This window comes from Benincasa hispida, chromosome 1 (genome assembly GCF_027475165.1).
Source record: "Benincasa hispida cultivar pf3 chromosome 1, pf3_genome.v1.1, whole genome shotgun sequence".
Classification (NCBI taxonomy): domain Eukaryota; kingdom Viridiplantae; phylum Streptophyta; class Magnoliopsida; order Cucurbitales; family Cucurbitaceae; genus Benincasa; species Benincasa hispida.
This window is the reverse complement of record NC_143478.1, coordinates 66,515,694-66,533,093: the sequence shown is the minus strand read 5'-3', so window position 1 is coordinate 66,533,093 and position 17,400 is coordinate 66,515,694. Positions and strand designations below refer to the sequence as shown.

The window sequence follows — 17,400 nt, the reverse complement described above, 5'->3', positions numbered from 1 at the left end:
GCCACGTCATCTATCAAGGAAGAGTCAAGAAAACACATCAGCTGAAGAATGTTATGTCACTTAGGTGAATCATGAAGGATTATTTCCTTAGTGCTCCAAATTTCTATTAGGATTGGTTGATAACAAACAAATATTCTTTCTCCATGTATAGACCATGTGTCCTCATTTCATTAGTTATTCTTTATATAATTTTTTAATTCTTTGTATCTCTAAAATAGGGAATAGTGTATAAATTAGGCAGGTTGCCCCTTTCTAAGGTATGAAAAAATACGAAGAGGCAAGTGAAAAAGTTTTTTGTCTACTGTTTAGTATTTCAATCCTATAGTGTACAATGAAGAGCTAGACGATTCAATATTCTATTCATCGTTTAGCGCTGAGCATCCATCGTGTACAACGAAGAGGTAAACGATAGCCTCTATCGCGTAGCTCCCGGATTTTTTCGTGTACATGAAAAGGTAAATGATCAACCGTTTCACTATCGTTTAGCTCCGAGACTCCATCGTGTAGAACAACGAGGTAAACGATAAGATATACTTTCCATCGTTTAGCTCCTTGACTCTATTGTGTACAACGAAGAGGTAAATGATACCAGTCCCATCCGTTTTATTTTCCTAACTCTTTAAGACTACTCCTCACTAGTAGGGTTGAAATTTTGTGGAATACCCCAACAAGTAGAAATCAACATTATTGAGGAGGAAATGACATTACAGAGTTTGATCCACAACTTCCTGCTTTGATACCATGTTAGATTATCAATTGACTAAAAAATTTAAGCTAGTAGACGATTATGATAAATTTAATTATATCAACACTTTAACAGTTAAGAATAGCCACTTTTCATTGATGGTTAAGAAAATTGTTAATAGAAGTAAATTTTTATGGCAATGATTTTTCTTTATCATTGACATATAAAAGGTGTTTAAGAATGTTTTTAAACATCTTTTTGTCAACAAATTAAGAAAAATAGATGCCAAAAGGTTCTATTTTTGTCAATGGTTAAAATAATCTGTTGACGAAAAAATTTGTCGTCGATAATATTTTTTTCGTCTCTTGACAACTTTTTGTGCATAGAGAAAAAAAAAAAGCATTTTGAATAATGGAGGTGTATAAGTTTCTCATCTTCTGATATTTTAATCTAAATGTTGAAGAGAAATATTTAAGTTTCCTCCCTCGAGTTTTTATCTATTGAAATTCATGAATTTTCAATATGTGTTTTAATATACCTAAATATTTTTTTCAAAATTTAAATTATAATTTAGAGATGAAAATAGAAATTAAACTATTAATTAATTTCTTAATAAAAAAGGAAAATCAAACATTGGCATTTAGTTCAGGTAGTCTCAATCCAAAGTAGACAAAGGCACGTGACAAATGGTATATATTTTTCTCTTTTTTTCCTTCGGTTGAATGGCTATCAACCAAATACAAATACTTAATATACTTCGATTTTTGATTAACCGTCTTATCAAAAAAGATGCAATAGACTTTGATTAGCCATCTATCAATTCGATATAAATTAAATTCCATACCCATAGAAAGTATGAGATTCTTTTTTTTTTCTTTCTTTCTTTTTTAATAAAATGAAATTCGACTTTTACCTTTAAAGTTACCCGATTGTATCAATTTTTATCTTTTGTTATGAATGAGTCTATTATAAAAAATATTGTCAATATTTTGTTGTTGCGCAAATCACATTGAGGTTGCTGGCTTTTTGACAAGACATTCTTTTGTTGGAGGAATACGTTCGAGCTTAATTGCAAGAGAACTTGGACCGACATAATGCTGAAGGAAACACACTCTAATGTCTTAGTTAGTATATATAATGTTTAGTTCATTCAGACTATTGCTTATCTTTTTAGTTGAAGAATGAAACTGCTTATAGAGTTCATTGTCCAACATCGGCTTGGGACATGTGCAATAGTGTTAACATACGTGTAGTCTCTAAGGTTGCAGAGTTTCAACTAGTGAACTTCGCTTGTGATACAAAGGAAACCAAGCAAGGTTGACTATACACTAGAGGCTTTGACCACCCCTTTAGAAACACGTGGACTTCTGAGATATCCTTGGGCTTGGGCCTTGCCTTGGATCACCCTCAATATATTTAAAGAAGATTTTTATCCATGAAGATTGTTAACATAAAGAAAAAACTAAGTGACTTGTAAACTTGAAAAAGCTAAGAGGTTATTTGGGGCGTTGAGTTGAATTATGAAGCCTGGAATTAATATGTCTGACGAGTTAAGAAGTTTGTATTTGAGGTATAGATTTGAGTTATTAAATCAGGAATATCTAATGCAGTTTTTTGTAATCTTAAAAAAGTATGATCTTCTAATGGTTATTTTCGTTTGTTAACTTTTTGTTTAATTCTTCAATTGCACACATATTTTCCCAAAATTTTAATTGAAGCGTGAACTTAAAACTAATTCACATATATTTTATAAATTTTTACATGCTCAAAGTGTTTGATAATTATATGTTCAAAGTATTTCTATTGGTGTCAAATTACTATATAAGACGACTATTAAATATTATAAACTAATACTTTCAATTTTGTATTTAACAACACTTTCATCGGCTAAGTTTTTTTTTTCTTTTCTATTTTGTGATTGGTTGAGTTGATCATTAGAGTTGTCATTAAAGATGATCAATGGAGTTGTTGATCAGAGTTGGTCACCAAAGGTAATAGTTGAAGATGGCCATTGAAGGTGGTATCGTACAGAGTTGGACGTCAAAGGTGGTCGTTAGAGATGATTACTAAAGGTGGTTATAGGAGTTTGCCCGCCGGAGATGGTCGTCAGAACATGTTGCCATTTTTGGGTTTATCAAAGTGGAAACGTCAAAACACATTACCATTTTTGGGTTTATCAAAATCATAGGAAAATCGAACATCCAAAGAACACGCTAGAGATGATTATCAAAGGTGGTTGTAGGAGTTTGCCCACTAGATTTTTGGGTTTTGATGTCCCGAGTAGGTTTTTTCCTTGGATTTTTGGATTTAGATTTTTTGAGAATATATTAGATCTGTAGGTCTTTTTGTCCAAATATTTTTGGGTTTTGATGTATCAAGTAGGTTTTTTTTCCTTGGATTTTTTTTAGTTTTAGTTTTTGAGAATATGTTAGATTTGTACACTTTTTTAATTGAGATTTTTGGGTTTCGATTTTCTTATTAAGGTTCCTTATTACTTTTATGTTTTTTTTTTCTTTTTAATATGTCTTCACAGCCTTCATTGGTTCGATTCAACCCACTATTTTACTTCTTTTTTTACAAATCTCTTTTCGCCGCTTCAATAACAAATTCGTCCCTTGTTGTGTTTTTTTTTCTCTTCCTCAAATTTGGTATGCAATTAAATTCCTGATAGGGGCTATTTACCATATTATTGGAGTTTTGTAGGGGAGTTTAATCGTCCCTATAATAGGTTTGTCTACTATCTTTTCTTCGGAGGCCAATGATGATTATTTTATTTTTTTCATCACTTGTGTTCTCATTAAAATTCATGTTCTCCCATTTTCACTTTAGTTAATTCATTCTCTATTCTTGTTTCTATTTTGTGCATTAATTTGTATTATTAAAAAAATATACATTTAAATCATCTTTTTTTTTTAAGTTTATTGGTGATCTTTTTTTTTTTTTTTTTTTTAATTAAACTGCCTTCCATTAATTGATCATCTTTTTTGTTTTCTTAATCATATATTGAAATTGATGTTGAATTTGTTTATCGGAGTTAGAATTTCTTGTTTTTATTTTTGTTTAGTTTTGAAATTGAAATATGTTTTGTTTTGATTTCTCTGCTTTCGATATGTTGATTTTGTTTATTGAAGTTGGATTTCTTCAAATGAAAGAACAAAACCATATCCTTGCGGCTTTTTTTTTTTTTTTTTTTTTTTGTAATTTCATGTGATATATTATATTTTATTTAATGCAATATTCATTGAATAATTTTTAATAATATACTCAATCACCCATTTAATATTGACTTGACCCTACCTGCTTTTGTTAATATTGATTTTCCTCTCTTTGTTTTCTATTTAATGAAGTCACTATTCAAAATTAATGAGAACTCCCCCGACCAACCATCCCTCAGTATCCCTTCTATTTATACAAGTCTTCCTCCTCCACATCACATTATCTTGAGAAATCTTCATTGCCTCCTCTAATATACTTTGTTGGTGAGTCCTTCTTCCCATCTTTCCTTTTGTCTTTTCCTCACTTCTAACTTCAATCATTTAGATGCTTTGCCTTTTGTAATATTTTTGTTTTTCCCCTCCTCATACTTCCTCAATGTTTTTACATTCATACAAGAGTGGTTATGAACAGAACAATTGTGCTAAAAGCAGTACACTTTCGTTCCATTCTTTTATAATAAATAAAATATTTCATTAACGTAGTTTATTACTTTTGTTAGGTTACATCTATGATCCGCCTCCATCTATTCTTCGTGTTTTGATGTGTAGTCAGTCCGAACCTAATCAAAATGTAAGTTGTGGTAAATAAATTTTAAAAATATAGTTAGTAAATGATTTTTTTAAAAAAAAATTGGTATACAAATTAAAAAACTTAGTTGGTAAATAAATTTTTAAAAATAGTTGGTAAAAAAAACTTGGGTGATAGCGTCAAATTTGTTTCGAAAAATGGAGGACGATATTTGGCTAGGATCATAGGACTACCCTATCCCAGATAATGAACAATCCCAATTGCTTGAGGTTGTAATGGATGAAGATTAGGTAGATATGTCCACAGGGAGAGTAGGTATACCAGATATCTCCAGAGGCAGAGCAAGTGTATCAGCAGAGCCATCTAGAGGGAGTAAGAGGAAATGATTAACATTCCAGAATGAAATGTTCGACATCATGTGATCAACCACTGATATGTAATCAGCACACATAGGCAAATTCGTATCATGGCAAACGGAGAAGTACGAGCTAGAATTTGAACGTCGGAAGGAGGTAGTTGATGCCATATTTGCTATTGACGGGTTGACTGAGAATGATAGATGTGACCTTATTGATATCATTGGCACAGACATACAAAAGATGGACTATTTTCTCGTTATATCGGAACAAGCATGAAAATGGGATTGCATCCATCTACTTGCTCAGACCCTTTAGATTGACCACTAATATTTCAACCTAGCACTATATTTTGTAAACTTGTTTTTTTGAAATGGGCACATGTTTGGTCATCTCATATTATTTTGTGATGTTCTAAAGAATGTAATTTTACTATACTATCACCTTCTGAACATCATTATGATATGAAAAGGTAAATATTTTATACACACTTTCATTTTGACACAGACGACGCATATTATATAAACATAAATTGTTAAGTTATCGAATGCTTGACATTTATTGTAGAACATGTTAATTTTTTTTTAATAATAATGTTAAGTAAGTAAGATTAAATATATATATAAAAAAATCAATTCATAAGTAATTGAGAGTTAAAAAGTGATTGTCAGATAGAAGGAAACATATACATTTCATTGGTGTATGATATATATATTTTGGTAGAAAAATATAATTGTTTCGTAATTGAGTGTTCAAATTGTATGATTAAAATTAAATATGTTACCATTTTCAAAAAGAAAAAAAATGTTGTCCAATTTTAAGATTATTTGGTGTTCATATTTGAGTGCTAAGTACTTGTGTTTAGTTCTAATTTATTTGGAATGTATTTGATGTTTAGAAATGAAGAAAAAGATATGTTATGTAATTAAGTGTTCAAAAATTGAATGTAGAGAATCTGTTATGTTTTAAGGTTGGAAAAAAATTAGAAGGCTTTTTGTTTGTCTTTAAAAAGTTAGGAAAATAAGTTTATAGTTGAAAATTAAAATCACCAATAGCAAAATAATAATAATAATAATAATAATAAATAAATAAATAAATAAAGCATAATCAATTTAATTTAGAAAAACTACATGAAATATCCCAACTCAACTCAACTCAATTCTACATTCCAAACACAGATTTTCTGACTCGACTCAACTCAACTCATACCCCAAACACAGACAATAATTACCAACTTAATTCAACCCTACACTCAAGACAATTTAATTCTCCAGATAATTTAATTTATAAATAATAATTATTAATTCAACTCAATCCAACTTTGTACTATTATTGCGCGCTAACGCCCCTCACAGTTTTATTATGCAAATATTTATTTCAAATTTATTCAAATATGTTAACATATAATTTCACTCACTATGCTTTGTATCTATATCTAATATAGTCTCTAAAGTTAATTAGGAAAAAATGATTATAATTGGTAAGATTGTAATAACATATATAATAAAATATAGTAATAGTTACAATGTAGTATAAGTATACATATAGTTTTGAGTTGTACATGGGATTTTGAAAGTAATTAATATATGCATCTACCTAATGACAATATTGTTAAAATTAAAATCCTCATTTGGTTTTAAGAATTTTAGAATATGTTTTTAATTTTTTTTTTTTATATATAAATATGATTTGGTGTTTATGACAAAAATTTCAAATTGCCCAAGTGATGAAATGTTAAAACTCAGCTTAATAATCAAATTAAATTTATAGACTCTACTTTTTATCCATTGATTTTTTATTATTTGGTTTGTTAACTAGTTTTTAGGAGTGTTTTAAAAAAATTAAGCCAAAATTTAAGCAAAAATAAATTTTATTTTTGAAATTTTGGTTAAGAATTTAAATGTTTAATTCAAATAAATGAAAATTATGGTAAATAATGATTAAAAAACTAACGTAACTTCAAAAACTAAAAATAAAAAATCACAATCACTTATTAAATAGGCCCAAGCCACTCACTTTGAAATTCAATATCGAATTTGATACCTATATAGCTTAGGCTCGATAATAATTTGGTTTTTTTTTTAATATGTAGATAGGAGAATCGAACATCTAACCTCAAAGTAAAATTTTCCAATATAAAATCTTGTGCAAATATATATATAATTAATGACCAAAATGAGTATAACTCAGATGAGATTGTTATATTAACCTTCGAAATTAAAGGTTGGACTCCCCATTCACGTATTGTAAAAAAATATATGTAATGAATGTATATAATTTATTTATTTTCCATAAAAGAAAAAAGAGAAAAGAAACCACTTGGATTGGATGTTTGTCTCTCAAATAAAATAAAAAGTCAATTTCTAAGAGTAAAATCCTCCACTTAACACTGTAGTCAAGTTTGTTCTTGTAGGTTTGGTATTTATCATTCTTGGAAAGACAGCTAGAATGAGATAGTGAGATCTTTAATTCCAACCTAATATTTAATAGAATCTTTACTTTAAATATTGATAGTTTCATCTCGAGAAATTGGATCTTATAGTACAAATTATAATTTCATTTGAAAATATAACAAAATATAGAACTTTTCAAAATTATAACAAAACACATCGGATGTACAGATGCAGATGAATTCATTTTCAACTGTGAATTCAAAAAAGAAAAAAAAAATCTTAAAATAATCATTTTTTATCCTGATCAAAATTTCATCTTATTAATTTTACATATTCTGATTTAATTTTGATTTAAGTTGGTAGTCTTTCAAAATAGTAAAAAAAATCGTATGTTTTATTTTGATCTATGCTTCAATCATGCATATAAACGAGGAGATGAAAATTTCAATCACATTCCAATATCACAATAATATAAGATTCGCTTATTTTTATGGGCGGATAATTAATTGTTTTCAAAAAATATATATGCATTTTGTCAAATAAATCGATTGCTATTAGTTAAATTTTGTTTATATTTACAATTGTTCTCTCATGTACTAACATGTTCATTTATTTTTTAAAATATAATGCATGCTATGTAAATATGAGATGATGTTGCAACTCACTATAACTTGAGAATGTTAGAAAAGGATAAAACTATACTTATGATATACTTATTTTTGTTGGTATTATTTTGCTAATATCTTTATAAATACCTGTATTTTTCTTTTATTTTTCTATTTAAATATGAAATGACTCTCCAATTTGTTAATTTGTTCAAAACATGATTATATTTAGAAAAAATTATAACAGATTTACATATTAAATTGGATTTTAAATATATCTTTATTGTTAAATGATACTGGAAAAATTACATTTTATAAAAAAGATAGATTAGAATTTAAATTGGATTTCACATATTTATCGCAAAAGTTACTTGCAACTTTTGAAAAAATATATATTCAACAACAAATATACATGTTGCTAAATATAAACTTTAGGTACAAATAGTGACATTTAGTTCATTGCTAGTATAAATTCAACTATGCACATGTGTTACTAAAAGATGGGTTTTAGTAGTATGTGGTAAATACAGTCATTTATATTTATCGTTATGAGGCAACAGTTAATAGATACAATAATGTGCATCGAAGCGTTACTAATATTTTAGGTGACATTTTCAAGCTTTCAAAAACATCTTTTCACGCGTTACTAAAGGTGATTATTCTTATAGAATTAATGAGTAACTAATCTATACTTATTGATGTAGCGGAAAGCTTTTATACAAAGTATTATTATACATGCACATACATGCATAATTATCGTTTATAGCTCTCTTCATTTACTTTTTCATTTTTAACTCTATTTGAGACTAATCATGCATCAATTACAAACAACAACTAAGTTAATAGAGTCATTGTCGAGTTGAATATAATATCAATAATCATTCTTTAAATTGAAGGTTGGATCACTCCATCTTTGACTATGAGGTTGTAAGAAAAACAAAAAGAATCCAACGCTTCTAAGAACCTTTTGTGCTGTCTCTTTCTCCTTAGGCTTTGCCAGCCTTCTCTCACTTTCTCTCAATCTCAAGAGAAAGAAAGAATGAAAGAAAAGAAATAAAGATTGAGGAAGGGTTGTTTGAAGGGGCTAGATACAGAGAATAGAATGAAGCTTTAAGAGGACGACTTGTCGTTTCATCTTTTTTAAGTTTTAACCACATGCACTTTGTTTCCTCTACTTTATCTACTTTCTTCTCTAATGATGTCTATATATTTAATATGAGACGACGTAAAGCCAACCGTCGTACCACAACACAAAGTAGTTTAACTTAGGTAGATGCCGCTGAAAAATACTTTTGTGTTGTCACATTACTCATTATTATTTCATACCAATTCTCATTTTGTCTATCTGCTTAAAAGTTTGGTTCATAAAATTATCCCATGCAATAATAGGTTTGTTTACATATATAGAATTAGACTTTGAATCAAATATTGGCTATTTCAATTTCAATTTTTAGGTTTTCATGAGTTTGATTCCATAAGTTGAAAGGAAATTTGAAAGGTTCTAATTTAGGGGGCAATTAGCGAATTTAGCGGTTTGTGTTTATTAATGAATATGAGAGTGAAAGTATTAGAAATGTGTTCAAAGTTATCTCCGGTGCATTGTTTAAATAATGGGAAGATCCATATAAAGTAATTAAATAAATGAAGATAATTTTCTTCAATGGTATGAGGTATGTCATTTACAACAGATGTAGAAAGAGAGAGTTTGTTAGATAAAATCAAAGCCATGAAAGTATATGTCAAAAATAGATATTTGGTAGGTTGTTTTCCTTAACAAAAAGTAAACTTAAATTCAATAAGTTGGTTTGAGCGAATCACGTATACGTTCTACGAAAAGTTCGTGTTTGGACATCGAGGTTTAAAGATATGTCCCATGAATTATGAATAGTCTATAGATAATATATAAAGTTCACATTAGGTAGTTAAAACATGGTAGTTCATGAAGAAGTCCATATTATGATATTAGAGTTAGGCTTAACTAACTAAGAAGAACTTGAGTGTTTAACACACATTGAAAAATCCACTTAAAGGATCAAGGATAGGTGCATTATGTTAATTTTTCTAAAACCAAAGATCTTAACTTAGATTATATTGAGACCGAAATTAATCATCACACAAATATAGGATTATATGATGAATAGTTGAGTTGAGAGTGGCTAGCAATAGAATAAAAGAAGTGTCATCATATTCTGAGTTGAACATAGTTAAACAAAAGACACATGACAAAGAAATATACAGACAAAATAGTTTTGACATTTTTTTTCCTTCTTAGGGATGTTTCATGTGAGGGATTAGAAGTAGAAATCATTTGGTTAGGTTCGATTCGATGGTCAAACCGAATCGAATCGAATTTTTAAAATGTAAAACCGAATCGAAACGAACCGCATATATGCGGTCCGGTTCGGTTTCAAATTCGGTTTTGGCATTTTTAAAAAATCCATGTTATATTCTTTTTTAATTAAAAAAACAGTTCGGTTCAGTTCAATTTTAAATTCGGTTTTGTTCTTTAAATTAAAAGCGGTTCGGTTTTACTCTTTATATATATATATATATATATATATATATATATATATATATATATATATTATTTAAGAACGGTTGGGTTCGGTTTCAAATTCGATTTTTGAAAGTGAAACCGAATCGAACCGAATTAATTCGGTTTCAAAATTTTTCGGTTTCACTGAGTTTTCGATTCGGTTCGATTTTTAGAAGTGGTTCGGCTTTTGCGGTTTGAATGACCACCCCTACGAGGGATAGTTTACTCGTCATCCTCTGACCCATTTAATATTTTTTTTCCCACAAAATTCCTTCTTAAATTATATGGAGATTATGGTAGGGATAGAAAAAAAAATTTGTGAATTGATAGGGGAAGGTAAATTTTTGGAGGAAATAACATAATAGGTGTTTAAACATAAGATCTTTCACACAGGCTTAAACTAATGGATAAAAGTAAATTTATGGGAAGAAATAACATTGCAGGAGACTAAATACAGGATCTCCCTAAACCATCTTCTCTAGTACTATCTTAAATCAAGTTGAACCAAAACTTAAGTTAATGAGTAAAAACAAATTTAATATCCTATCAACTAACATATGAATTAAATTAAATAAAAAAATATTTTTATTAAAAAATAAATAGTTAATCTTCCAAAAAAAAATCATGGTTTATATCCTATGAGAATCTTCATGTATATAAATATATGATCTAAGTCCTTAATAATTAACTTTAAATTGGAATATAATACTTGTAATGACAATAAATTTAAAATGGAAAACAAGGTAAGAATGGAAAACGAAAACAGAGACTAGGGAATGCATTTTCGATCCAATTTCATTTCTATTATCTATTTAAATGGAGATTCTCTGCTTTCATTAGAGGCGAGTTAGAACAAAAAAATTGAACCTCATGTCCTTTCGTGTCCTTTACTTTTTTCTACTCAAAATATCTTAAATGAAGAAATATTTGAAGAGAGTCACGGTGAAGTAGTACTCTAAACAAAAGTCTATTACTAAACACTCCCATATACCATCCTCTCTAAAAGAGCATTTTTTTTTTTTATATCTATATATATATATAAAGAATACATTATTAAAACACAAAAAGTAAATGAAGAACAATAATGAAAGCATAGAATCTATGTAATTGTGATTTGAATGATTAAAAAAGTAATTAAACAATATTAGTTGTACATAAAATGCAAGTGGTTTTCATTAAAGTAAACAAGAGAAAGAAGGTGTTTTGAAGTCCAAAAAGAGAATAAAATAGAGAGAAAAAAGGATTAAATAGAAGGAAATTGGGCAGCTAGTTTTGGTGAACCAATTACAAGGGGCGTTTGTGTATTATTATGTTGGGAGAGAGGGAGGGACTTTGAGAGTTAATAAAAGATGGAAGTGGCTTAATAAGGAATGAGTTGAATATCAATATGGCTTCAACTACATACCAAAGGCCACAAAAATTCTCTCCTTCATATTCCCCTACTTTAAATGGAAATATACCTTCAACAAACCCATTCACACACCACAAAAATTTAGCTTGTGTTTGACCTACTTCTATTTTTTTTTTTACAATTTAGACACTTGTCCAATAAATAACTTAAGAAATATTAGTATGGTATTAGATGCAGATAGGTTGCATTTAATCATTGCTCATCACATACATCCCCTCCCCCAAAACACAACACTTCCCAAATCCCTTCACTCAAACTTTGAGATCATATTGTATTAAATACTCTCATTTTATACTATATTTATCTTTATGCATCTCACTCAATTATCTAATCATAATTTATCACTTAGTAAATTTTTCTTAATTTTTTAAAAATATTTTTTAAACTTCTTTTTGTTAATAGAGTGGACTGTACAAAAATAGATATATCTATATTGCTCTTAAGTGAAGTGTAATCCCACATAATAAAAATAATTTAAAAAACTAAAAGAAGTAGTAATAATAACAAGAGTATGATGCTAGATTAGTTTGTTTTTAAGAAAAAATAGTGCATTCTAAACTTCACCTATCTTAACGCATCTTACTAAATTGTCCAATCATAATTTGATATATGATAAATTCTCCTTACTTCTTTTTAAAAATATTTTAATTACTTTTTTTTTATGTGTATGATAAAGGTGAGATGCATATTGATAAATCTTAAAATATTTTAATTAATTTTCTTAATACAATATTTGACACATCGTATATATATACATATATATATATATTCCAAACAATTCTTGACTGTTTATTTTCTTGGCATTTAATACAGGGAAATTCTTATAAATAAAAGTAGTATAAAAAAATTGTCCTAAATATATATATATATATATATATATATATATATATTTTGAAATAATGTCATTATCGATGAAAATCCACGCGGCAAGAATGTACAGTAAGTTGACTGAGACCATGGAATGTCGGCCACGTGGATCTATACTGTTAAGATGCACCGGTGAAGTGGTGTTACGGTGACGGCTTTAAGAAGTGAAGACGGCGGATTACGGTGGTGGGGCCGTCTGGATTTCCGCTGGTGTGGACCCCACCTATTCTGAAATTCTCATCTCCTCCACTACCCCCTTTCTCTTCTCTTTCCCACTATAAATCCACCACTCACCTTCCTCTCTCTCTCCACCATAACTCTCTCTCTTCCTCTGTTTTTCCCTGCTCTCTGTTTTCCCTCCCCACTCCTCTTCAATTCCCCAGCTAGTTCCCCTTTTTCCTTTCTCCAACTTCAAATCTTCCTTCAAATTTAATTGGGTTTTCCTTTTTGAGTTTTCTAGTTCTTAATTTGAAGGAGAATCCCTGATTTTAATAGAACGAAGAAAAACAGAGTATTGTAACTGTAATTGATATGACGAACCAGAATGTGGTAGTCTCCGATACTAAATCCGGCATCAATATGTCCATCACCGTTGCCGTTTCTAATTCCTCTATTTTCGCCACCACCGCTCAGAAACCTCCGCCTGCTCCTGGCGGTGGTTGTGGCGGTGGCGGCGGTTACATCTCCATTTCCCGTAAAAAAATCCTTAAAGACCTGGATGTTAATGGCGGATGGATTGAATCAATGAGAGCTTCCTCTCCCACCCATGTTAAATCTCTCCCTTCACTCTCTGCCGCCGACGACCACCACCATAATTCTTGGATTGTGAGAACTGAAACCCCTCTCTTCATCCCATTTCTCAATTGTTTTTATTTCCTTGAAACTGAATTTTTCGTTCTTATCGTAATGAAACAGCACCATCATCCTTCTGCACTGGACATGTTCGATCAGATAATTGAAGCTTCCAAAGGGAAACAAATCGTTATGTTTTTGGATTACGATGGAACTCTTTCTCCGATTGTTGAAGATCCCGATAAGGCCTTCATGTCCGAAGCTGTAAGTACTCCCAGATTCCATTTTTCATTTCTTAATTTCTTAATTTTTCATTTTCTCTGTTTCTCACTCTGTTATTTTTCTTCTCTGGGAATTTCATTTCAGATGAGGAAGACGGTGAAAAAGCTCGCTAGTTGCTTTCCTACCGCCATCGTCAGTGGCAGATGCAGAGACAAGGTACTTTCCTACGACATTCAAATTAATCTTTATTTTTTCCTTTTAAAATTTAAAACAAAAGGAAAAAAATTCACACTTTTTTTGGGCATCTCCGCTGTGGGCGACGGAATTGCAGGTGTACGGATTCATAAGACTGGCGGAGCTTTACTACGCCGGCAGCCATGGAATGGACATTAAAGGCCCAACGAAAAGCTCCAAATTCAAGAAAGCTGTAAGTTGCCAAAAATTAAAAAACCAACTTTGAACTTTTTAATTAATTAGCCAATTAGTAATTTAGTATCATAACCGATTCATTTAAAACCGTCCTTTTCTTCTCCATCAATATTTGATTAATCCGAGGTTGTTTGTTCTTTTTTCAGGTTGATCAAGGTCTTCTCTTCCAACCAGCTAGCGAGTTTCTTCCCATGATAGACGAGGTTTGATTTTTTTTTTTCTTTTTTTTTTTTCGATTTTTGGTTTGAAAAATTCAAACGAAATTAAATTATTAATTTTTTGGTGTTTTTTTTAAAATTTAATAGGTTTATCAACAGCTGGTAGAGAAAATGAAATCAACTCCAGGGGCCAAAGTGGAGAACAACAAATTTTGTATCTCAGTGCATTTTCGCTGTGTTGATGAAAAGGTAAAAAGAAAAAAAGATGTCCTTATTATTACATAACAATTATTAGATTCATCATCATCATTATTATTATTATTATGACACTCACCCTTTTTATTTTCTTATTATTATTCTCGAATTTCAACTCCAAATTAAACCTTTTTTTTTTTTTTTTGTGTATGTTTTTAGCAATGGAACAATTTGGCCCAAGAAGTAAAATCAGTGGTTAAAGAATACCCCATGCTCCGACTAACCCAAGGAAGAAAGGTTTCTTTTCTTTTCTTTTCTCTTTATTTACAAACTTCAAATGAAAAATAATACATAAAAGCTTATAAACATAATTTATGGTGTCATCTCACACAGGTACTAGAAATCCGTCCGACTATCAAGTGGGACAAAGGGAAGGCCCTCGAGTTTTTGTTAGAATCGTTAGGTTGGTCTTTTATGATTTTTATTGACATTACAATGTACGATCGTCTCATTCTCAATCTTATTCATTAAAATTCATGATCTTTAAATATAGGATACGCAAACTGTTCCGACGTGTTTCCTATTTACATTGGAGATGATCGTACAGATGAAGATGCATTTAAGGTATTCTATGTTTGTTACTAATACGAAATTAATTACTTACCTATGTTTCTTTTAAGGTTGTAAAGTTAGCTTTTAATAATTATTTCACTCAAGTGGGGTTTTTAATATGGCTTTTCTTTTTGGTCTCTTTTGATAATAGGTTCTAAGGGAAAGAAATCAAGGGTTTGGTATTCTCGTGTCTAAAATTCCTAAAGACACTCATGCTTCCTATTCTTTACGAGAACCTTCCGAGGCAAGTTCCATAAGCTATATATTCATTATTTTCATTTTTTTTAAGAGATGTGTTTTATATAATTAATTATTTTATCTTTATTATTGTTGTAGGTTATGTACTTTTTACAACGTTTGGTGCAATGGAAACGACCATCTTTATTAAGAAGAAGACATTGCAGGGTTTGAAATTAGTAGAAAGAGAGGGAAAGAAAAAGGAAAAAAAAAAAAAAAAAGGACAGCCTTCAAGAAGGAAATGTTTTTGTTTTGAGTGTGGGGGTGGGGGGAAATTCAGTAAATTATTGATGTAATTTCCTTTTTCTCTAGAGGTTATTAGTTAAAAAAAAAAAAAAAAAAAAAAGTAAAGGAGAAGGGGAAATAGGAAAAACAAAAAATGTAACTTTTTCCTTGGCCTGAGTGCCCTTCTACTACACATATCTGTAAACTAACTGTTTTCTTTTTCCTATAAAAAAAAGTATTGTAACTTAGCTATCTTTCTCTCACAGATTCATTGTCCTGTCGTGATATAGTTCTTATTTAAAAAAATAATCAATTTATCTGAGTCATAAGCTTTTAAGTCAATTAGTGATTTAAGAGATATAATGAATAACGTAAAAGTGTGAAAAAGAATTCAAAATAAATTTATTCATTTTTTTTAATGGATTATGGATTATTGAGAAAACTCAGAGTGTGTGTTTGAATATTCATAGTAAAAACTTGGTTATTTTTACTAACTTTGGATGTGTTTAAAAAGATTTTTTTTTCCGGATATAGGAGCCAAAATGTTTTGAGATCTTAAAATATCCCTAATGAGTTAATACACACTTTTAGAATATTGAGAAATCATATGGAGTAAACTTATTTTAAAATAGCCGAAAAAGTATATTAACAACAATTTTTTTTTTAAATATACCATTTCAAAAAAAAAAAAAAAAAGATTAATAAAAAAAGGGAAATGGCTTTAAACAACAATACCGCTGAAAATATTTCCGAAGGTAGAAAAATGTCACAGTCTATCAGTGATGGATATTGATAGACTACTATCATTTGTGAGTGATGTTTATCAGTATCAATCACTAATGTCTATTAGTATCTATCAATGATAGAATGTGATATTTTGGTATATTGGTAAATAATTTAATTTATTTTTCTAGATTTGAAAACAGTCCTAAAACAAAGAATATATATAGAAATAAAAACACAAACAAAAAGTCTTTAGCATTCTTAAAGAGGAAAACAATATTTGACTTACGAGATTTGATTTAAATAATGAATATAAAAATATATTGAGTAGAATATAAATGTAATTCGAGTTGCATAGGTTAAAACAGTAAATTTGTAATTTGAAAAGACGTGAGTTGCATGAATGAAGATGGGTTTATGTATTTGGAGGTTTCTGAAAAAAGGGCATAGAAAAGAAAAGAAAAGAAAAGATGGTTTGTTTGAAAGCATAGTGATAGTGGCACCGCCGTGTGATTGTAAGTAGTAAGTGTGATGGCCTTCAATTACTTTTCCTTAGAAAAAGAAGATGCACTTTTCCAAACACACTATCATATGGGTCTTTTTATTTTCTTATAATCCAAAATGCAATGCTACCATTTTCCCATAATATGTATGCAAAGTTATTTTTCATATTCTTTTATGTCAATTTTTCGAAAACTCTTCAATCTTTTTTTTCTTTTTTTCTTTTTTTGTATTTTTGCGGTTTTTCATCTCTCACATCCATTAGCCTCTTCCAATAATCTCTCTTAGTGGTATACATGTGTTAGATTGATTAAATTGGTTGGAGACATTAATTTATATTTGATGGGTAGATAATAACAAACATCAAAGTTTTTCCCTTTTCTTTTTTTAAGGGTTTAGATACTAGAGTAGTTTGTTTATTTATTTATTTATTTTAAATTTATTATAACTAAGGTAAACTAAGTTTATTATATTTTACCAACTCGCCCATGTTGGAAATGGCCTATACTCGCAGTTCGTAAATATTGTTAACATATTCTATTTATCAAAAAAAATGTTGTTGAGCTTTTTTATTCAATAAATTACTATTGATATTGCATCATTCTATGAAAATCCAATAAACGAATCCATGTCTACAACATAAACACTTTGTATACTTATAAAAATGGATCAAGTTTTAGTATGTACCCAAAATGGTCTATAAGTATAT

General features: G+C 29.3%; 1 protein-coding gene across 1 annotated transcript; it reads left to right on the top strand.

Annotated features, from left to right (window-relative positions):
* Nucleotides 1-12,882: 12,882 nt before the first annotated feature.
* LOC120070728 (putative trehalose-phosphate phosphatase J) lies at nucleotides 12,883-15,715 on the top strand. The gene is made up of 11 exons (XM_039022592.2): nucleotides 12,883-13,422; nucleotides 13,513-13,653; nucleotides 13,756-13,827; nucleotides 13,943-14,038; nucleotides 14,187-14,243; nucleotides 14,346-14,447; nucleotides 14,613-14,690; nucleotides 14,787-14,856; nucleotides 14,947-15,017; nucleotides 15,157-15,249; nucleotides 15,342-15,715. The coding sequence occupies exons 1-11, from the start codon at nucleotides 13,129-13,131 to the stop codon at nucleotides 15,414-15,416; spliced, it is 1,149 nt and encodes a 382-aa protein (XP_038878520.1). The 5' UTR covers nucleotides 12,883-13,128; the 3' UTR covers nucleotides 15,417-15,715.
* The last annotated feature ends 1,685 nt before the right edge of the window (nucleotides 15,716-17,400 follow it).